This window comes from Lathamus discolor, chromosome 6 (assembly GCF_037157495.1).
Source record: "Lathamus discolor isolate bLatDis1 chromosome 6, bLatDis1.hap1, whole genome shotgun sequence".
Lineage (NCBI taxonomy): Eukaryota > Metazoa > Chordata > Aves > Psittaciformes > Psittacidae > Lathamus > Lathamus discolor.
The window spans coordinates 41,032,015-41,056,179 of NC_088889.1; the positions used below are offsets into that span (position 1 = coordinate 41,032,015).

General features: G+C 38.5%; 1 protein-coding gene across 9 annotated transcripts in view; it reads right to left on the bottom strand.

Moving 5' to 3' along the window:
- The window catches only part of NPAS3 (neuronal PAS domain protein 3), a 617,231-nt gene that overhangs the window by 10,072 nt on the left and 582,994 nt on the right, over window positions 1–24,165 (bottom strand). For all 9 annotated transcript variants that reach the window (XM_065686336.1, XM_065686335.1, XM_065686334.1 and 6 more), the window contains 3 exons: window positions 21,148–21,341; window positions 14,979–15,085; window positions 281–428 (listed from right to left, as the gene is read on the bottom strand). In XM_065686336.1, the coding sequence (XP_065542408.1) occupies window positions 281–428; window positions 14,979–15,085; window positions 21,148–21,341 (449 nt within the window). The remainder of the gene's footprint in view (window positions 1–280; window positions 429–14,978; window positions 15,086–21,147; window positions 21,342–24,165) is intronic.

Sequence of the window (24,165 nt, forward strand, 5' to 3'; positions counted from 1 at the left end):
AGGTAGAGTAGATTTCAGGGCAGCAGAGTCATGCAATAAAAGGGTGGCGAGTTTATTTGAAGACTAAAGCAGCATAATAATTCAAGAATATTCCAATGTACTGAGACATGACAGATGTCTCAATAAAGATAACCAAATGGCATTGTTTTTGAGGTGGACCATATTAAAACTTCTTCTTAGCTTTCCCCAGTAGGCAATTGTTTGCTCCCTAAAACTCTCACCAACAGAGATAAGCAACAGTGGCATCAGTTCAAGTGAGAGAAGTGACTGAAAGACCTACCTAAGAAGGTAATTGACCCAGATGATATTCTTCTCACTTGCGTTCTTGGCATTGACAGCTATGGTTGCGCTAGACTGTATCCAGATGTAACCTCCGTTCTTCTGCATCCAGCGGTAATACTTTGTTACACATTGACCTTTATTCAGCACTGGCAAAAAAGCACAAAACAGAAGCAAGATACAGTGCATGTCAGAACTACAGTAAAAATGGTCATTGTACAACGTGCTACAAGTATAAGCAGACGATCTTTGGCTTCCTTCAGGTTTGATGCAGCATGCCAGTGAGATGACAGACAGGATCTTAAGTTCAGTATAACTAGCTGTGTGTTTTACAAGTTTGTAAAGCATAATCTTAATCTGTTTTTGGAAACTCTGGTGAAAGTAGAAAAGTAAAAAGCACTACGAATCTCCTTGGTTCACAGAATAGTTATTGCTGTGTGGACATTTTCAATGCACTCAATGTCAAACTGTAAAAAAGAAAAAGGGAAAAAAAAGAGGCAAATTTATATGTGATTTATTCATAGCTCCTAGGTAGACCTCTTTGAGATTCTGGATATTTGAAAGGTTTGGGAAGATACGCTACCCCTGCTGCTTTGATCATTTCTCCTTATCGCAGGCGATATCAACCACTGAACTTATACATCTGTTTCTTTGATCTTGTCAAACAGAATTTACAGTTCTCAGATGAACCAAATCTCCACCGGTCAGTGGGGGGAAAGTCTTGGGAGAATTTACTTTCTACCGGAGCAAAGTAAATCCACCAGCAGACTGAGATAGAGGCCTAAGGGAGGCACAGAATGGCTTCGTCAGAGCCAAAGAGTAATAGCTCTCTCCGATGTTTAAAATATGCTAGGAAACAGAGAAACAATTAAAAGTGATCAATAATGCCAAACGGCATTATTAAATGCTCACAGCAAGAAGGCTTAAAAATACAGATGTTTAAAGTGATATTTCAGCCAAAATACTGCTAAGTTGAAACAGAGTTGGTTTGTGTCTGATGCTTCAGTGTCAGGAAAAGGGGATGAAATGCAAATCTTCATTGGAAAAGAGCAGCAGGGTTTTACAGAAAACCTACACTATACAAAATCTGGGTATTATTGTTACTGGAGCACTTACTCTTTTCCGCGTTTCTCACTAATCCCATCAAGCTGTGTGCACTAGAGGGCAGTGTGCATTCATATACACCACCTGCTTTTGTCATGTCCTTGTCTCCGTCTGCTAAAATGAAAAACCTCTAACTGCTGTAATAAATTTGGCTAAATTAGCTGCTAAATGGTTATCTCAAGTAATATGTATTTGCATTAATCATCTTGCTCTAAACCAGAACAAGCCAGAGTCCTAAAGACGTAGTAAATTCATATTGTCCATTTAATTATGGCTAATAAGTGCTTCATATACAATAGTTTCATGAAGTACATTTTCTTTCTTTTTTTTTTTTTTTTTTGAGAAGGATAGAAAAAAGTCACTTTAGAAAAGAATAAGTATTTAAGCAGTTAAAGTTCCCATCATAAATGTGACAAACGACACTTTGAAGCTTTCAAGTTAACCAAATGTCTATACCCCTAATTACATATATGAATGTGTCTGTATCTAAATCCATGTACAACAGATATCTACAGAAAAAGATATTTACAAAGGCAGCCATACAAACACAGATACTTTCTTACCTTGGACAGATCCCCCAGTGCCCACTCCAATTTTTCAACTACTGAATAAAAAATGCATGTGAAAAAATTCAATGTGAAGTGAATGCAAAGCACAAGTTAGGTTCAGCTGTAACAGGAAAAATTATTTTTGATCTGGATCCTGTTGTTTTTCAGCTACCTCTAGCTAAGTAGGTTTGTTTCTGGCAGAGATCCGTGAGTTTCCTTAAATTTTTAGCTCTGTATTCCAAGCTCTAAATACCCTGCTATGATAATTCACTGGCTTCAAAACCTCATTATATAGCAGAATAAAGATAAAATATGAACCACTGACTACCCAGCAATTTTGTGAAGCCAATGTTGTACGCCACTTTGGAAAACAATCTCACATAAATTAGCCCAACTTCATCAGTTATGAAAAGTACTGCTGTAAGTTTTGATTGTGGTAGACATCTCCATTTCAGTAAAATAGGACATTCAAAATACTCTGCTTACAGTTGACAGTAAAACTGATCTGCCTGGAAGTCTGGAGTGATATTGTCTCTGCAAATGTGGACGAACTAGTAAAATCTATCTGCACTTTTGTCTACTACTTATACTGTTGTCTTCTTTATAGCAGTTTCTATCTGAGGAGTTTACCATGCTATATAAATACTAAAGGATGAATCCTCACAACTGCCCAAATGCACATTAGAAAGTCAAGGTGCCAGGTGAGTCACTGGCCAGTGACTCAAAAGCACATTGCAATTCTGCATAGTGATAGCTATCTGGATGCAGATCCTCCAGCTCTTTCAGTCCATTTCATCCTAGAAAAGTCATTCCTCCTTCAGTACCTTTTATATTGGTTGTCACACCACTGAAAAGTCTGTATCATAAGCTGAACAGAGCATTCATTTCAGAACTATAGAAAAAAAAGGGGAAAATTAAAACCTTGTAAGTTATTTCTGAAGGAAAAGAGGCTTGTTTATCCAAGAAAGAGAATTCAGTGCATCAGAGTTGTATACAAACCACTTGCAGTCAGAGTTCAGGATCCCAAATTACTATACATCCAAAGAATATCTGAAATACTGTCTTGAAAATGAGTTTTCCATGAAGTTCACCTACCTGCAAATTCCCACTCTCTATTTGGCCAGCTCAGATATATTACCACATACACTGGATTTTCCTCCCTGCATCTGTCTAAAGCACGTTTCATAAGAGAGATTTGTGGACCATGCTCTGAAGGAAGTCCCACGATTCAATATAAAAATTCTCTCTGTAAAGAGATTCTCTGGCAGGTCAGCTGTGCCGTGCTGCTAAATCTGGTGCTTAAATCCTTTGAGAGTGCACTAGGCACCCCCAAGCCAGTTCTGAAAGCTCATACTATAGCTCGGGAAGAAATTTCTCAATGTGACAAAAGGGAAGGAGTGAAAAAACACTGTAATGTTTTCGAATTTATGGTATTTTTTAACTGTTAGCATCTCCCACCTGAAACTTAGAAATTGCATGAGAATTTTGAGAAAACATGCAACTGGAAGGACACTTACAAAGGACACTATTAAGTCCTTTAATAAAGTTACTGATTTTGAGAAGAGATGAAAGTGAAGAGTTAGTCCACCCTAGGGGCTGCTTGTGAAGTTGCTCTGCTACTAGCAACAGACCACATATTTCAGCCTAGCATGAATTTCTGAAAACGTAATGCCACGTGGACCATATCCTGAACTTATTCATACTGCACTTTGTAAGGCAAATTCCTTACAGAGAATCAGGGTTCAGCTGTGCATTTTTGAACACTGGGAAATGAGTTTTAAATTTCTATTCGTATTACATATGGAGAACCCAGTCTGGCAGACAATGTGGGATGGGGTAAGATGGGACTTAGGACCACAGCGGTGGGATGGTTCATGTGACTGAAGTTTCATGGGTTTATGCAGGATTGGGTTATATAATTGTATGCATATACTTATATATAAACACTCTTTAATCAAAGGGAATAACTGAGGGTTAATGTTTTTAGACTCGTGACCTTTATGTTAGCTGCACAGCTATATTCCCTAAAACGGTCGATGATGAACTTGACTAAAATTTGCTCAAATGTTACCTAGTTAATTTGAATTCAGTGCTTAACATCAAGAAATACACAGTATGTCATGTTAAGACCTAAAAAAAATCTCACTTATTTCTTGAAGCATGAATATATTGCTATATACACAGTTCCCAACAGAGGGATTTCAGTTTTCCTCGGTAGCTTTGCGCACAGCAATATTCTTGTAGCAGAGGAGTGAAGGAGGGGAGGAAAGAAGAAACAGTCAGTGTTCTTTGCAGGAACCTATTTCTGTTAGAAAATCAAAATAAATCAGTACAAGTTTGTCTTCAGAAATATGGTTACAAAAAGAAAAAGAACATAGTTTCTTCCTGTAAGGCTGTTCTGAGAAATCAAAGCCAAAGCTTCTAAATAGTGAGTTGTGTTTTAAAAGAAGGAAGTAGCTTAATTCAGTTTGAAGAGGAGATGAAGAAATTCTGTATCAAAAGCAGTCTTTTAGCGAAGCCTCTTACAAAAGGACATTTTACTCATGTGCATATGCATTTAAAAGCTACACTATATTGCGTATTCAGGTAAGTATTGAGTAAATAGGAAATGATGAGATCATCTTACATATTCACACAGCTTCACAAAGAGGCTCTTTATAATTGGTGAAAATATTGAGGTTACATCTGCTGTGCTATTCACCCTTCTCCTTGAAATTCCTTTATCAATGACTGGATGGTATTGATACTGAATTCCTCTTGTGGTAAACTTATAAGGATATTTTTAATTTACTGCATGAGGATGAAAATGCCATACTTAATATCATAGTCGGATACTTAGCTGCAGCCACAAGTACTCTTTCTACATTCACAAAACTGGCAGATGAAACATGAAAAGGAATACTGACTCTTTAATCTCCACTTCTCCACCTAAGGCCCAAGGCAAGCTGACAGGGTAACTTCGTTCTGGAAACAGAGGGGTTTTTCTTTTTTTTAATTCTGGATTACTTTTTCTTCTGCTTTTGAAAACTGTGGGCTATAGGGGAATGAACCTGGCAGAGACTTAAAACAAGAACAAGTTTCTTTATCTGAAAAGTTACAGTCCTTGATGCTTACAGGAAGGTCATTTTCAAAACCCACAGGAAAAATAGCATCACAGCCAGAAAGAGCGTATTAAGTGCCTTATTTGCTTGCAACGGAGAGAGTTTTTTATTCGTAACAGCTCCAAGGATCAAGTAAGCCTTTGATGTTGTAAGGACTTTTCTATAGGTTTTGTAATTAGCGAGTTAGATGTTTTAAATAGCAGGTATCCACAAATTGGATTTTATCAATGAAAAATATTTAGCAATGTTAAATGATGTTTGTTACTTAAACAGAATTATGAGCTAGATGATAGGAGACTTGTAGACATTTGGTGAGCAAATGTGTGCCTTCTGTATAATTCTCCACAAACACTTCGATTTCAGACCTACTACATAGGGTGAAGTGAGGATGAGGGTACGTAAGCCAGGACAGCGTGCAAATGTGTTCTTTACCCACCAGGCCAGAAGTGTGGCCTCTATAGCATATTGCTTGGGGAAAAAAATGCCATCTTCCCATCACAAAAGTCCCCATGAGCCACATTGCTCTACCTCCCCTCATTGCAGAGATTGCTTACCAGCCCTTTGTGACTTACTGTATCTCAACAGAGTTCTCGTAAGAAAAATAGAAAGATAATAGATGTTTAGAAAAACATTGGTTCTGTGAGGCTTTAGAAAGGTGCATTTTACTCACACCATATGACGGGAGAAAGCCCTGAGTACTGGACTGAGAATGCAGTGTATTGTGTCAATACCACTGACTGAGATTTGGCTGCTAGCACGATATGAATATTAGGCAGTAATAATTGTAGACTTCCAAAAGTAAATTCATCTTTTCTGATGTCAAGCAGGAAGTAGCAGGTCAGATTCATAAAAGAAAACTGTACCCCACTGGTATCCAGACTTCCACCTAACTACTTCATTCACCTGGGATAATCCTTTAAAGCATATACAGTCACTCTAAAAATGCCAAGAGTGGCAATTAATTCATTACTTACTTCTGCAATATGGAATACTGTTTAAACTTCCAGCGTAGGGATGATACCTATATAAATACTTGACAAATTAGGCAAAAATAAGTACCAACAACCTTGCAGAAGAAAAAAGAAGCTTTAATCAACCATTTAGAAAAATTGGAAAGCTTAAGAATCTTTAAAAACTGAGCAAGATTTTTCCTGCCTCACCCTGCAGAAAATCAAATTTTAAATGTTGTCTGAGTCAAAATGTTAAAAAAATGTGGGTTCATACTAGGATTGAAGTTTGTAGCTCGAGCTCATCACTTGCTAAACACAGTGAGAAAAGTCTTGCATGCTACATGTCTAGCCAGGAAAGAAAAGTAACTCTAAACAGTGAAAAGAGTTTGTAAAAGCATTCCTGGATTTTTTAATTTATCTTAATCCCAGGACAGTGGTACTCCAGCCCTTGAAAATTCCTAGCCTCTGCTAGAGATTCTGCCTTCATTTGATTCCAAATAAAAACATTAGGATGTTTTGTTTAAAAAACCAGAAGTATTTCTCAGCACTAATCATCATCTCCTACTTGCACAACAGAGTTACTTTTCTTCCCCTCTCCTTCTCTGGGTGATTTTAACTTACCACTGAAACAGTCATTCAGAAACCCAAGCCTGCTTTGAACACCAACTTCAGACAGAACTTCCATTATCATTAATGAACTCTTTCTGTTCAAACTGGGGGGTAAAATGAAATCCGAGATACAAATTTTGCCCTCCGCTACTAAAATGCAACATCAGAGGAGGAATTTGGCCCTGCTTGCTCAAGAAACTTAAATCTGTCCTCCATCTATCCACTAATATTAATGTTCATCATATGACAACCTACCTAAGATTAATGACTTCAGAACATAACCTTTTCCATGCTAAATGCACCAGCAAACTCTACATGACCATATCTCCCACATGTACGAAAAGAGATAGAAGTTTCACAGCAGCAGATTGGCAGCAATATGAATTTTTGAATTTCATAGGTTAAAGATGGTCTGTTTCAAGGGACAGAATACTTTAATTTCTGGGATAAGAGTCCCTGTTTGGGTACTTGGACTGAGTGAAATGAGTGGGCTTCTCAGCCTAATCTCTAGAGGAAAGGGATCCACAGCACAGTGTCATGGTGGCATGGAGCAGCTAGACGCAGACATTGTGGAAGCATATTGCCCCTTTATACCACGACTTGTAAAAATAAAAGAAAAAGGAGTGAACCAAAACTTTCCACCTTTCTCCACAAGCAAAAAAACCGCAACACAACCCAAACCGAAACAACCCCCCTTGTAAAATAAAAATAAAAGAACACTTGAATAAGTAAGCATTTTATGATCTCGGAACCAACACCTAGCAATCTGTGGACACTGGGTACAAATGCTCCACGTGTTTGGCAGGTCATTCCCAAAAGTCCGCTGAGCAAAAGTCCCAGACTTACTTTATAAGTTATCAGACATCAAAGCCAACACTGATCCACCACTGGCCACATCACTCACGGATGGCAAAGTCACAAGTGATTTATGCAGGTTCTTTCAAACGACTGCTAATAAGACCTATTGCCCCACTGTCACATATCTGATATATGCTACATATTTTACTGATACTATTTTCATATCCTTCTGGCTTTGAAAACTGTCTCCCTCAGAGACACAAGGTCAGCTATCCAGACCTTTGAAAAATAAAAGGAAGAGGAAAAAAAACCACAGCAGCACTAATGTGTTTCTAAAACTTTGTTCCAGTTTCTTTATACCTTCATATAATGACATTTTACAATGGATATTTTAAGGTGTACAGTAAGCTACAACAAAATCCTTGGATTTTCAATGGAGCAACACTGTTTCTGACTCAGATTACAAGCTGATGAATAGTTTTGGTCTCATTAATCTTGGAGCAAACCTCAGCAACAAAGGTAAAAAGATACATGGCTGAAGTACTCTTCCCCACCATTTTAAAACAGCATATATTTACATTATGTAGCAAAAGTCACCACAGAAATAGTGGACAGAGTGAAGGTGAAGCTGCTGGAGGTGCACAGTAAAGCCTTTTATTCCCATGGCTTTGCAATTTATCATGTGCTTCTGCAATCTATCACAAGAATAATGTCAAAGTATAAATTCATCTTTGGGGTTGAAAATCTTGAGCACAAACAGAGTTTACAAAAAAAAAAAAAATAAAGAAAATTATTAAGGGAGTAGCTGGGAAACCAGAGGTTCCCAGCTGAAGTCAGAGCTCAGCCTTCACTCTACAGCCCCTTAATGCAGTAGCTGTACTTATAGAGCTGGTATTATATGCATTTTTAATGTAAAAGCAGGAGATGAGTTTAGGTGTAAATTTCAATTGACTGAGCTGTGTATGTCTTACAATAGAAAGCCTACAAACTGACATGGGAATGTATTAATCAGTATTGCATTAAATTTAACTTGAAACAATGTCAAGAATTAAGTTAAAGGGTTATTGATGTAAAGCATACCCGAAACATCTTCCAAAATAACTGTATATTGCTAAGATACAGAAGGCAATACTTTGCAGTTAGGTTGAGCAGCTAACGATTTAAGTAGCTTAAAGGTTTAACTTTGTAAGGTTTTCTGGTTTGTTTACTACCCAAAAGATCTGATGCTTCTGGTAAATTCTCTTATATCCTTTTTGTACAGAAAACATTTTTCATTAGCGCACTATCTGTATGCAAAAAAAGCCACAAAATATTATGAAGAGTAGAAAATTACCAGGATTCAAAATTATATCTGAATATTTATATAGATAACTAGAATACCAAGCAATACAATAGTAATAACTATCCTCCACAAACAGAAATGTAAGTATTTATATAAATTTTCACTTTTCAATAAATTAACCAACCATGAGTTAACAGTGTATTATGGAGAAAACAAGAGTGCAAGGTGTACATACATGTACGTTGCAGAGTGTTTTCCCCATTCTTGTAAAGTAACCGGCTTTGGTCAGAGAGCAGACAAAGAAATTAAACTAGACACATCAATGTCTCTCCTAACCCAAAGAAGCATTTGCAGGAGCAAACACAATGTCTGCAGGATTTCAGAGCATGGCTAAAGGACATGGAACATGCACACTCTTGGTTAGGTGTATGCTTTTAAGACTCATTAGGACTGAAAAACAAGCAGTAGGCATGGGCTAAAACCAAAGTCCATGCTCCCTTTTTAACTTGTATGAATATAAAAATGTTTTCTTCATAGGCCCCTGTTTCTTCCAGTTTCTCATCTCCTGTTCCCTAATCTTGCTCTGTCACCATTATCTCCAGTCAAAAGGACATAGGGATTCCAGTCTCCAATTCAGAAATCTTGGCTGGCCCATCGTATGGACAGAGAGGAAGACTGTGCAGGTGGTCAGATCAACCCTTCTGCAATACTCTGAAAACACGATACACTAGACTGTCATCAGAATGCCAGGCGGGCTTGGTTTAAGAATTAGCTAAACACCAGACATTCTATCAGCCTAATTTAGAATCAATCTTGCTTTTTAGTGATGATAATAAACTTGTACAAACATGAGATTCATTTGTATATTTTAGCATTTCATTTCAGTCACAGAATGCAAAACCTGACATTGGAATCAGTTTGATTTTTTTGGTGATTGAAGATATTAAGCACTACAAGAGCATTGAAATTTCGATCTGATTAGGATAAAAATTCCTCAGGATCAAAACACTTCTTTTTTTCCCCCTACAGTTTTACTAATTGTGTGCTACTTGACATTGCAGAGTTATTCCACAGCATGATAGCAAAATATGTGAAGTGTATTTTACTGTTAGAAATTATCAACTCATTCTATTTGTTTTTCATGTGTTAGAGGTTATTAAGAGAATAAAAAATTATAACTGATGTGCATAAGTTAAAAGGGTTAGTTCAACTACAGCTGGTAGGCTAAACCACTAAGCAATATTTTGTACAGCAATAGAATTTTTCTATTGAACATACATAAAAGAAATCATGAATATATAACTGATTTGAAAGCAGACTGAGGGGGTAATATCCCTTGAAAAATAGGGGAGCTGTGAAAAAAGTGAATGTAGAATAGTTTATTTTCAGAAAGACTGGATTATTCTAACCACTGGCAACCAGATAAAGCAGATCAGAGGGAGCACTACCAAATGTACTCATCAGAGACCATTGCTTTATGGGAAATGAACTGCCCTAGCTTACTGTTCCTGAGGAACTGTATTTCTTATAGCTGTAAATCAAATCCTGAAGAAACTGGATGATGTTTTCTAAGCAATAGCTGAGGACAAGAAGTACCTTTTTTGTTAGTGTCAGGTTTCTGAATTTAGACCTCAATTAGGATTCCAAAATGAAAACACATATTATATACCAATATACACTTGTGACAGTGTTCTTCAAGCAATATATTAATTTTCAAATGGTAGCGCATTGTCCTATATTTGTCCAAATGTATATTCATAGTTGCCTTCAGATGTCTTGACTTTATTGTTCCTTGAAGCTTTCTTAATGACCTTCATTGAACAGTAACATTAAATACTTGATGTTCAACAAAAACCATTAACTTCTTTCAATTAAGTGGAAGATGTATACTCCTAAAGCATATGACACCCACACATTCTTAGCAAGAAATGTACTTCACAAATCAAAAAGGGATGTTACAGAGGTCTATATGTTAACAGTGTCAACCAAAGAAGCACACAAGCACAGCATTGTAATCCAGAGAGCAGTGTCAGCTACCCTTGCTGATCTCTACAGATGGTGCTAAGACCTGATACAACAGTAATTTTATTAATCTGCTTGATTTCTGATATTGATTTGACATAAAATGTATCCTTCTAGGGATATTTTAATACAAAATATAAGGGATATTTTCTTGTCATTGGAACAAAGGCAGTTTTATCCATGGCTTTGTGAAAATTTATGAACTACCCTATTCTTGATATGCAGTTCAGCTCCACAGTGTTTCTATGCAGAGGTAAGAAAAAAGAGAGGGCTGATCACCCTCCTCATTCTTACAAGTGGTAAAGTAGAACCGGGGGCATGAGGGGTGTTAGTTCTAGACGTGTAACTATGAAACGTAAAATATGCAACATCAACTCTTTCATGCCACATATCCTAATGAAAAGCTAGGATTAGGGACTGTCTCTGAGACAGGGTACAGCTAGACCTGCAATTCTTGAGGGCTTGGATTCAAACACAAGTTGTTGCAGTTCAGGCAGTTGCTGTGTGTCAGCTGAGCCAACAGCTAAACCACAATGCTGGATGGTATACAAGCTGTTAAGCTAGAGAACATTTTAACTATAATCTCTGAGAGAGAGAGACTTGATTTATGGTAAAGTGCTATCTGTCAGGATTCTACCAGCGATTTGTTCAACAAACACAGTGAAGACAAACAAATGAGAAGTTTCCCAAACTTGTGAGACCATGAAGCATTATAAAATGGGAAACAGATTCATAAGGTAGAATTGTAACACCAAACACCTGGCTGAGAGATTTGTGAAAAAGCATGACCATTGAAGGCTTGAATGAAACAGGATAGAAACAGTATCCCTAAACTTTTCATTTCTGTTTGAAAAAAAATGATGCTTCAATAACATGTGGGATCACCACCATGTATTACTGTGTTGGAATAAATGCAGGCATATGTGGGGTTACAGCATGAACATTGTTTTATTAATCCCCATGGGAATCAAGCTATAACTAACAAAAAATCTCTTAAATTGAAGTCTTGACGGCACTGAACCCATTAGGAGTTATTGCTATTTTCTTCACTGGGGTCAGAATTCTAGTCCGTACAAATTTGCTTTTTTAGGGCATAATCCCTATGCCCACTGAAGCCAATGGAAACTTTTCAATTGACTGTAACTGACCTTTCATTAATGCAGAAATTCCCTTATGAAAGACTGTTGTCACTGCTACAATTCTGCAGACATTCTTCACCATTATACTTGTTATGGTCACATTCCTGAAACTGCTTTTGTCTTCTTTTGTCTGAGACAGATAGTGTTAACAAGCCCTGTTTTGCAAAGTTTCTAATGAGCTGCTGTGATTTAAAACCATCAACAGCCCTCGTGATTTTTTATGTGTGATTTTGTGAAACATTTTCTTCTTTGCTTGTTTTCCTCTTCGATGTCTTTGGATAACCTGGTGAGAAGGCAGGATGTACTGATGTTACTTGTTCAGTTTTTACGGATATGTTGTCAGTGAATAGGCAGAGTGGCAGTTTTATTTGTGCTTCTTTTTACCCTTAGACCTGCCATTGTAATTTGGGATTCTTTTTGTTGTAAGCTTTAAAAATTATTTTCTCCCCTGTAAAAATCCACCAAGATTTTTAGCCGCATTCTGCAGCCCTCCGTCATACACAAGCTTTTCAGTTTGCTGCTTTCTCAGGTTCTGCTTCGGCTTTCCATGAGTGCTTTCTAACCATTACTTTAGCTTGAAGCTCCTCTTCAAAACATTGCATGATATTGCTGGTGCAGGCTGGGGAGTGATTGGCTGGGTTGTCGCTTTGTGGAGAAGGACCTGGGGGTTCTGGGACTGGGTGGACAGTATGCTAAGCATGAATCAGCAGTGTGCTCCACTGGCTGTACTAAAAAAGTGTACAGAAAGTCATTATTTCCCCTCACTTATCACTTTTTAGATTTAATTGGGAATCTAATTTTAGGCTCTCAGCAAAGGAAATATAGTGATAAACTTCAGTAAGCTTAGCAGAGTTCTGTCAAGATGGTCAGGGGCTGGAGTACTTGCCCAGTGAGAAAAGGCTGTGGGACCAGGCTTGTTCAGCCTGAAGAAGAGGTGGCTTCATGAGGACTTAACAGCAGACCTGTGAGGAAGTTACTGCAAAGATGGAACCATGAGCTGCACAATCAAACCAGGGAAACTCTAACTGGATAAAAGACAAAAAAAAAAAAGTCACTGTGAAGATAGGTAATCCCTTTTAAGGATAATTGGAACAGGCTTCTCCGAGAAGTTGTGGAAAGTCTGACTTCACAGGTTTTCAAGACTGCTAAATTATTTGCTTTGAATCAGTGTTGATCCTGTTTCAAGCATGAGGTGGGACTAGATGATGTTACAGAGTCCCTTCCAACCTGAATGGCTCTATGAATATCCTAGAAGTCAAGGGAACAACTAAACATAAAAGATGTAACCAGCCTAACCTACTGAAAAAAAATTAGCCTAGCAAGAATAATTATTCCACAGATACACAGCCAAGTTTGGAACCGCACTGTGCTAGATGCTGATAAAGGGAGAAAGTCCCTGTGTTTATAAACCTTGCAATCCAATCAGCTAAACTGGACATACAGTGAAAGTAGGAACACAGGAAGGTGAAGTAATTTTCTAGAAGTCATTCCTGTCTCCAGGGTCTCCTGATTCCTAGTCCGATGCTTATACACTGGACCACACTGCACTCACACTGTCTGCATAGGTCTCTCAGTTTTCTGAAGATGAATGTTTCATAAAGCATATTCTATTTCAGAGAGAAGTGGTCATTCAGAAGATTAAGGTCTTTTTCAAATGGGATGTTCATCTCTGCCAGGTGGTATGTTAAGTCTGAGTCATAAATATCTTTTATTTCCTCGGTCAGATAGTGCAGTGGAAATGCAACTTGTCATTTTTGACTTCCAGTTTCAAGAGCACCAAGTAACTTTCTGAATTTGCTCCTTTGTGAGCAACTGACATATTCTCCTGAATAGTAAATGCTCAAAATGCAAATGATGCAAAATTACTTTGTTTATCATTTTGGATAATTGATTTTATTTTTTTTTCCACAGAAATATACCTAGCCTGACCTTCTTATACCAAACACAGCTCACCTTCTAGAAACCTCAGGGACTATTTGAAAGCTTTACAGAGCTTTGTACTGTCGTTGCCTGCCATATATTATCATAGAAGCTGTCCCTGTTCTCCTGCTTTCCAGTTGCAGTTATCCTCCTATGGTCCCTTGCAGATCATGCAAGGTACTTTTGGACTTAAGACTTATACTGCCTTCTATTGTAGTCATATGGTTTTGTAAAAGCTAATTAAATGTGCCTGTATTTGGGCTGCTACCCTTTTATTAAGTAATGCTAGCAGGACATGGTTCAGAGGGAGCAGAGTTATTCAAATATGGGACTATGAATTTAAGAGGCAGTTTGCAGATAGTCTTTTACATTAAAAAAACGCACAAGTCAATCATAAATGTAGTCACTGAAAGTTCCAAAGAGTTATCTGGCTTCACTGCAGGCACAGATAAATTAGAGATTATGGGTCTAAGTCTCTTTTCGCACCACAGTAAATCAGGAGCACCATCGCTGAAGTCAACAGATCTCAACAAGAAAAGAATTAGGCCCTATGGCTTTTAATAAGAGCAATACAAAGAGCTTAATTACAAGGAATCAAGCTGAACCTCCCTTCCCCCATACACAGGCATATGCACATGCTCTCTGATAAGGTTTGTATCTTGTCATACTTTTTGTACTTCTGTTACCCTTACCCTGATCAGATACTTACCTGTGTGCAAATAACAGGGACTTAGATGCTATTGGGATGGGGGCAATTTAGACGATAATACACAGTGGTTAAAACACTGGCAGAGCTATAGCTCAGTTCTGCACTGAAAACCCTGGAGAAATCCCAAGTATGCTGCATTTTTTGACCTCCCCATTATGACTCAGAAATAAAAAACAAAGAGAAGAGTTCATTTTCTGTGCTAGGGAGGGAATTTCTCACTCAAGCAATACCTCTTTGGAAGAGTAAAATAATGCACAACACGTGTAAATGAACAGCTGCTGGAAACTCTGGTAATACAAGTATCATTTTTTATTTCCACATATGTGAAAAATCTTATATGTCTATAAAAAGACTTGAAAATAAATCATACAAAAAGTTGTATTTGAGCTACCCTCTATGAAACCCTATTACAAAAAAAGTAGTGGAAGATGAAGGCCGCAGTCGTGCAATATGAATAACAGTTTAGGAACAATCAAATATTGTACTAGATTATTTTGACAAAAATGGAAGTACTTACAGTCTAAGTGACTATGTCTGATGCCTTCCACATCTTCAGCATGAATGAAGTGGTAACATCTCTTTCCTACAATATCTACAGGGGTCAGATCCATGTAATCGCTAATCCTAAAAAGATAAAAAAAAAAAAAGAGCCTATAATTTGAGAAGGAAAAGAATGCAAGAGCTGTCAAATGACTCAGAAATTGAAATCTGCTAAGAAGCTTTTTCACCACTATAGCAATTTGGATGGAATGTCTATACAAACAAGACACAGCCATAAAATAAAGGAAAAAAGAAAGAAAATGCTTTTTTTAAAGAAACCTTGAAATCCTTTTATCCATTTAAGTAAGTGGAAAGTTAAATTCGAGTGCATATTCTCCCTGTAGCATAACACCAAGACAATGTAATTCCATGAAATTGTAAAGCATTAGCAACAATCCAAAATCCTCATTAAAAGACCAAGATGATTCAAGGTTACATAATAAAGTAAAAACATGTTATGTTTATACCAAATGATTAGAGACACATTTCATTTCAACAGATTGGTCTTCTATTGGGTATATCCATGAAAAAGCTCTTCAACCATTTCTTGGCACCAAGTCCAAACTGATATTTCAAGGGATATAATTTAAATGCTGAGACACACAGATGCCTCAGGGTGTTATCTTTTTTAGTCTAATTCATTTGGGAGCTCAGCTTTCACTCTGAGCTCTTTCAACTGGGACTTTGTTGTTTATTGCACATAGAAACTTTAAAATCTATTCTGCAGACCTTTGTGTGCGTGGGTCTGTGTGTGTATCTGCGTGCTTGTAGCTGTGTGAATGTGTAAACTTCTGTCATGGAGTGTCAAGGTGTCAATGTCCTTAAAAGCAGTACAGAAAATAACAAACCAATTCGAAAATGCCTTGCTCAGGCAAGCATTTAAAAGTATGTGTGTTTTATAGATATAGAATAATGTTTTCGGGTTTGAAATATGCTGCAATGACTGGGGTTAAGCCCACTTTGAAACTGTAAGATATAATTGCCATACGCTTAAGGGAGTAACAAGAAACCCCAAACATCTTGACAGAACCAGATAGCTGCAGTGTAATCCTGAAGGAGGCCAGTAGGGAGGCAAAAACCAAAGACTGAAATGCTTAGGTCTGAGGGGTTCGTCTCTAGCAGGCAGAGGGGGTGAACACAGCCACTTGGTCACTGACCAGCAGGGCTGTGGTTGCCTGGGTGTCTGAGGCACCGAGAACGCATAGACCAAAAAGACTGAAGGGGAACGGAAGCATTAGACAGCAGGCACCACTGCAGCACTGGTGGTTTGTCCCAAGTAAAAATAAAACCAAACATGAAAAACATCACAGGTAAAGCAGATGTACTCAAATATGCTAGTAAAAATTGTCAAATCAAGCCTAGCACAGAGCAAACCAGCCGTCTGCCACTTTCATGACAGAGCATGAAAGGATGCGCACTTTCAAACAACTGCCTAGTAGTTACAGAACTTAACCAAATGTGGAATACCCGTCTGGGGATACCCATCTAATGTTTATCACAAACCACAGTTGAAAAGCACCTTTCCTACCTTCTTAGGGGGGACACAATTCACCAGGATAAAGACAAATCTGGAAACTGGCAGCAGGACTCCCTTCTGCTGAGTTCCTCTACTTTGGTTACACAGTGAATTATGGGTTTGGAAACAAAGGACCTGGCGTCTCTGCCTGGTGATAAGAAACCTCCCCAGAATGAAGTGAGTCTTATATTTAAAAGTTTCTGTCCCCTGGACTGTGTATAACTTTTTTATACTAAACTAAGTGCATTAGCAGCCTATGGAGCAGGAACCAGAACTTAAGTTTCTCCCCCTCTCATGTCGTGACTTTCCTCACTGACACAATTTGCGGTGACTTCTCTGACCCAAGAACTCTGTTAGGAAGTGGCTTTGCTTCAAGCTCAGGGAGAAGAAATCCCACCCTGGCCAGCCTAGTAGAAAGGGGCAATCTCCAGGCAGGCGACTGCCCTATGATGTACCCAGGCTGTGAGTGTTACAGTTCACAGGGCTGAAACGGAAGATGATCATTCTGCTTTCCCCTCTGGTAAATCTGACTCAGCTGTATTTTGTTTCTCTGCAGCATCATGTTTCTGTAAAGTCTTCACAGATTAAAATGAACACAGCAAGGCAACAGTAGAAGCAGATTCACAATCTCTTACATTTAAGGTTGCACCAGGGGAGGTTTAAATTGGATATTGGGAAAAAATTCCTCACTGTAAGGGTTATCAAGCCTTGTAGCAGGCTGCCCAGGGAAGTGGTTCAGTTACTGTCCCTGGAGGTATTTAAAAGATGTGTAGAGGTGGTGCTCAGGGACATAGTTCAGTGGTGGACTTGGCAGTGTTAGGTTGGAATTGATGACCTTAAAGGTCTTTTCCAACCTAATTGATTATACAATTCTATAATATTAAAAAAAAAAAAAAGCTGTTTCAGACATATGAAGGCCATGGGATTTTTTTTTTTTTTTTTTTTAATGAAAAAAGTGTTAGAAGAAACAGAAAGAATATCCAGATAGAAGTGATCATCACTGGCAAGCAATGACACCAAAACCAGAAGCAAAAGAAATTACACCAAATAGGACACTCCTGCTTATATTAAAGGTACCACAGATGGAATTAAAAAAAAAAAGGAATATTATAGCGTATCTTGGAGTACTAGTAAGGAGGCAGATCTTGTGTCTCCCAAGCTCTTTAACAAAATAAAGTGACAGCTTGATAGGTAGGAACTCGGTTTGGCTGAATACACAGACCTGATCAGTAAAACATAAGCACAGGCTTACATTTGAGCAGATCAGTGGTTCCAGTGACTTACAGGGCTGTTAACATGATTGAAATTTAAGGGTAGGTATGGTACAGTTCTTTGCTGAGTTAGGACCAAATTGTGCACACATATGTAGGCTTGAGGCTCCCTACGCAAGAATGTCTCTGCATATCAGCAACCACTGTCATAGCCAACGGGCCAAAATCTCTTCCATTTAGAAAGCACCATATGTACTGGCTTATTTCCTTTTGGGCATATATTAGCAAATATGGCTATACCAGTCCACATTAAACTGGGCTAGGCTCTCTCTAGATGGAGCTCCAGTCAGTAACTGCGGACACTGAAAATACACAGACTGATGCGATACTCTAGTAGTAATCTCTTTATTTTGCTTTACTTATCTTTGTCTAAGATGATTTTCCTCTGCAGGTGCTTTTCTCACTCCATGGACTACTAAAGAAATTCTAGACTATTCTAGACTATTTTAGACTAGATAGTGAAGTTTAGATGACATAAAGATGATGAATACCGCATTTGGAAAACAGACATGGATTAATATACCACGCTTTAGATGACAGAATTTTACATCCCCATTTAACATTCTCAGAACAAAATATTAAATGTTAGAAAAAGCCAGTGTATTAGCTAATGGATCTTGTCCCAAAGGGAAGAAAACTGTTTACTAGTTTGTGCACTGAGTCCAGGACTGATGCAGATCTCTTCATTCAGAGGAAAGTAACAAGATGCACCCAAAGACTTGAGTAATGTCACTCCTGTTCCCTGCTGTTGCAGGCAGGCAGCCACTTGGAAAACTAGGAGTACTATTGATCTCACCCCTGCTGATCCAATGGTCCACTGTGAGCATTCATTTTAGTTAAGTAGCATGGCTTCTGCTCTATATTCCCTGCAGCTGCCAGCAACTCCCCATTGCTCCATAAAGAGTGCTTACAGCTTCCCCAGCATGGATCCATTTTTTTCTGTTTTCATCAATGTTGTGCTTTCTTTACTGTGGCACCACAAAGAATTTCCTGGCTGCCCACAAGTGCCAGGAGTCAAGCCGATTTATTCACGATGGGATACTTACCTCCTTTTCTATAGTCCCAGAAGAGAGATCCCAACTTCCCTGACTCGGAGAATGGCCTTGGCAGATGCCCAGATAATTCATCTGACAGTTTCAATCAGCTGTTCAGTGAATTCCTTCCCTTCCTCTGTCCTTACTATTCCTCCAGCTTTTACAGCCATATTCTGCTTTGTACTTGCTATGAAATTTAAGTCCTGTCAATCCTGCTCCAGTTTCCATCAGTGGAAATCCCACTGCCTCAGTGAGCTAACATTCACCTCCCAGACCTGAAGAAGTGTTTCTACTATGTGAAATTCTTTTTATAAAGTACTTTTAACACTAACACAATGGCTCAAAATGGAACTATTGCAACATAAATTCAGGTACCATCATATGCATTCTACTGTAGTATATAAGAAAAAATCTATAGCAAAAAATGCAAAGCTGCTTTATAACGTTGCCTTTATCTTAATGGACAGATACCAGCAACTCATTTCACAGAGGCCATTGAAGAACTCTGTAGTGGTAGCAGCTTTCCATTACTACCTGGGCAGGTTGCAGTCAAATCAAAGGCAAAAGGTTTCTTCAAATTCTGCTTCTAATCCCCAGAGCATTTTTACCATCTGCCAGAATATGCAGAATCTAGATGCTTGCTGGTTAAGAGTCACAGGGAAAAACTCAGCCCAAACTTTAATACTTCTAAGGAAGCTTTCTCTGTGACCTTGTGCAAGCCACTTTCTACAGCGCAGTTTTTCCAAGCTTAAAAAATAGACTAATATATTCTCTTCTAGATAATGCTTTGGAAGTTTAGATGAAGTGTTCTCTCTAGTAGCCAAGTAATATTATTAATAATACTATTGTGGCAGTTCAGCAACATGACAGCAAAGATAACCTCTTAACTGAAATCCAAGTTTATTGAAATTGTTTAAGGCCCTGATTCAACAAAGCATTTGCACTTATCCATTTTTATAGAAGTTTATATTGATGTGCTATCCTGATCATAGGTACTCTGTTATGATTGAACAATTATGATTGCTCATTTCAGAGAGTTTCCACTATTAACTTGTAATATGCCGTGGCTGCTGTCACATGAAAAGTTTGCATTACCCATCTTGATTGTTCCACTTTTTGATGATAGTTCTCCTTGACAAAATTTCTTTTGGCTGCATTACTTTTCTTCTTCCTTTCCAGCCTTTCCCCCCAAGCTCAGACTTCCATCAGTGGACCCAAACTTCTTTATCACTTATACCTTCCTCCTCAGATATCCTGTTCCCTGGATTCACTTGTATTTTCCAGCGCCCTGAGGACACCAATAAGCCTTAATGGTCTTGCCCAGCCCCAGACATCATTTCACCCTCCCAGGGCTCTCCAAACCCTGTCCACAGCCCAGCACACCATGTCAGCCCCCCAGGGCATCAGCCCCTGCCCCAGTGATGCTGCAGCAGGGTCTCTCTCCAGCTCCCCACATCCTTGCCTTGCCTTGCCTGGCCACTGGCCCAAGTGCTGCCCTCAGCCTGTGCTCAGGAAGGTGACCGATGCCTGGGGCTGGTGCTGCCCCATGCTGCCCTGCTCCAGGCTGGGATGGTGGGATGGGGCCTGGCTGCCAAGCCCCACCCCGACAGACCCCCATGGGCACCCCCCGATGGTACCAGCTGCCAGTCCCCAGCGAGTAGACAGCTGAATTTAAATCCCATCTTTCACCTTCCTAGATGACGTGTCGCTGTCACATTGAGCATAGCCCCCCCAACCAACTTCTCATCACCTGTTCCCATTTCACTGCTGTCTTCCCAGTATGCCCTTAACCAATTTTATTTTACAGTTTTCCCACCTCTTACTGCAACAGATCCCACCTCTCTAGCCTACTATCTAGGCCATCTGTGCTTCTGTTCCATTAAACACTGAGCACGATGTGCTGTAATCTGCAAATTAGTTCAAAAATGGAAAACTTTAAAACTTCAGACAGAACGACTTGTGGAGGGGAGGACAGGGGAGCATAAGGACAGCTATACAGGTCAGACCAACGTCTGTCTAGTCCCAAATCTTGCCTCTGAGAGGGACAGTGAGAGATTGCAAAAAGCAGGGAAAGCTTAATGGAATCTTTCCTGGCCTATCTTCCCCTATGCCAGCAAGATACCATGCAAATTATAGTTTTAAGTTTACCTTTACGTTCTAAGAATGTAATGAAAATGAAGGTGATGAACACGAGAGTGAATTCAATGCCCTCATACAACACCCAGATGACACTGTAGGAGTCACAATTTTAAAGATTTTTGCAAAGCCTATGGAACACAGAATACACACAGCTAAAACAAAGAAGAAAAGGGCTAAAAGCTGTACCTATTTTCACAGTAAATGATATTGAGGTCCATATTCACACGAGTGACAAACATGTGGCAGTCAATCCTGACTTCATTAATTGTAGGAGGTGGCAAAGCATGAGCAACGACAACAAGTCCCATGATTTGGCTGGGTACTGTCCGTCCGTGGGACAGGGACACTCTCAGACGTAACCGGCCTGTTATATGAATCACCTGGAAAATAAAAACAACAAAAGAAACCCCAGTGAATTCTGGATGCAACTGTGACATCAGTTTCTTTTAACGGATAGCATTACTATTCCTTACAGACCACTTAACACAGCCAAAAATTGTACTAAGTAACTGCCAGTATTAGTGTTAAGCTTATTAATATTGGCTGTCAACATGTTCTATATGTCCTCATGGCAAAAAAGAAGGCAAGAACATTAACAAGCAAATGCTTCACATTCATCAAATAAAAACCTCAGAACTCCTGTGGTATTGATTTTTGATGTGGTGGTTGCAGAAAAAAAGAAGGAGGAAAAAACCAAACTAGAAATTCAAGAAAAGAAAAGAGAGTGGGATAAAACTGAAATAGTGAAGGTAGGAATTAATAAAATATTGATTTTATAACAATTGGAGATTGAATACAAGACAAAAAGATAGACAGTTTTGAAACTTTTCCAGAACAGATTTAATTGAATTGCTAGTCACCTACACCATGGAGACATGATCACAGCCTTGAATTACTTCCTTGTGGTTGGCAATTTGAGAAGCAAAAGCCTAGAAGTGATCAATGAGCTCAGCTGCAGGATGGTCTTCCTGCACCCACAGCAAGCTTTTTTAAGAGCTTGTAGACAGGTAATGCCTTTGCCTAGCGCACTATGTGCACATGGAGAGTTCTGGGGTCAGACGGATTCTTTTCCTATTCACAAGATAATGCCAGAAGATGCCTGGAAAATCCAATTACACCCCATGAGAATGAAATTCTAAGAATGCTTCCTGCTGAAATGGGGTAAGTTGAAACTGTCAAAAGAATAATTCATCCTTAAGGTGTTCTGTGGATAAAGAAAGAGGTGTTTGTTTGTGATTTTGTTAAATAAAAGAATGCAAATACAGCACTGTTGCCAGATGTGAAACTGAAAATGGAAAGCGCAGTTGCTGTACTCATGGATAGGAGAGCCATAAGAACCTGCATTTGCGGGCTGTCCCAGATTTTCACCCTCAGTGTGTTACAACATCAACATGAAGAGAAGGCTTCTAGGAGATGGGAGCCCCTTCCACTGTGATCCCAGACATACTACCCAGTGGTCAACAGAGATGTTGGTTGGTGCCAGGTGCATGTGAGGAGGTGACAGAGATGGGATGCAATTATAAGTCCACTAATACTCATCTCATAAAGACAGCAGCCAAACTCTTTGCTTCTGATCTGAGATTGAGTGTTAATAGAAACTGAGAAAGAAGAAAATCTTTCATTAGTAAGACTGCAAACCAAAGTGCATCCAAGTTCAAATCTAATTCAGATCTGTGATCTAAGCCTTGAAGTTTGTTTCTTTTTTTTTAACCCAATCATTAAAATATCTCCCTTCTCCATTATTTCACATTTTGACTTCAGCCAGTGTGGTGAATCTGAATGAGGAAAGTGATTAGCTGCTGTGTTTGTCCATTTCAGTGGCAGGTTTCTGACCATCCACACTTGAAGTAATCATTGCCTCAGCTCACACTTAATGCACCTTCCAAGGTTAAACTCTACTATGAATATCTGAAAAAGCTCCTAAAGGCAAGGATGCAAAACCACCATTTCAAACACACTTTATTTTTACTTTTTTTTCCTCAACACCTCATTAACTAATGAAGAAATAGCTAAAAGAAATAGGATTAACTTCACAGGAGGGGCAGTAATAGTATATTATGCTCCTTCTAGCTACGCTTGCACATACATCTGCTTTTTATCATTATCTGTCTCTTTTTATCATGCATTTTCAGCCTACTGCAAAACTCAAATCTGTAAATGCTTGAAAAAATGCTGATGGATAACTAGTAATAATGTGAAAAATAATCTTATACTGAACATGCTATGCAAAAGTATTGTTGTGCTGTTGTTTTTTCATGAGTCCTTATGCTAATATGTTTGAAGTTGGCACTATCACTTGAGGAAATATTTAAGATATATTGTACTTAAAATCCGTTTATCTCTTCGTTGTATTTTTAAAAACTTCCATGTCATTTGCACCTAAACATCAACAAGATTTGGTTTTGAACAACTCTCTATGCAGTCACTTTTTTCTGATTCCTCATCTGAAATACACCTCAGATGTAGTATTACTACAAGAGACAGTTCCAAGCCTGCTAGACCCACCTTATATTAACATTGTTGAATTTCAAGAGTTTGCTTCCAGATTCAAATTATTTAGCTTGTTCCTAGCTTTATCATAGATCAAAACGTGTTCTAAATCCCCACATGGTTTCAAATTTTAGGGGTCAGCACTCACTTGCATTCTGATTCTGTACACTGGGAAATGTACAGCAAACCACCCATCAGTTCCAGTGCCTGCGTGCCTCTAAAGAAACCGTATTTCCATGCCTGAAATCCCTTTCTATGACAACATTAGTTAAATGCACCAAGTGGGAAATCTAATTGGTAGTAAAAAACAATTCTAGCTGTCATGACCTTGTCTACATTGTGAGTACTGCCACTTTTAACACTGGTTCATTTGAACTGGGATTAGGGGTGATAGGAATTATAGGGTCAATTATCTCCGGTAGCTAAAATTAATCTCTTTATAATTCAATCCCACAGCACCAGTCTATCATATCCTAAAGCAGTATTATGACTTTAATGAAGCTAAATTGCAAGAATAAACTGTTTTATGAAAGACAATACTTGGACCCAGATGTAAATATTTAACAAAAATTTGCCAGGAATATTCTGAAAATTAAAAGTAAATGCACCTCTTCTGTGCAGTTTTCTTTATAAATGCTTTCTTCTGAAAAGCATGCAACAGTCCAAATCCATCTTTAAAATAAAATAGTTTTCTCTCTAATAATGCTATATGAA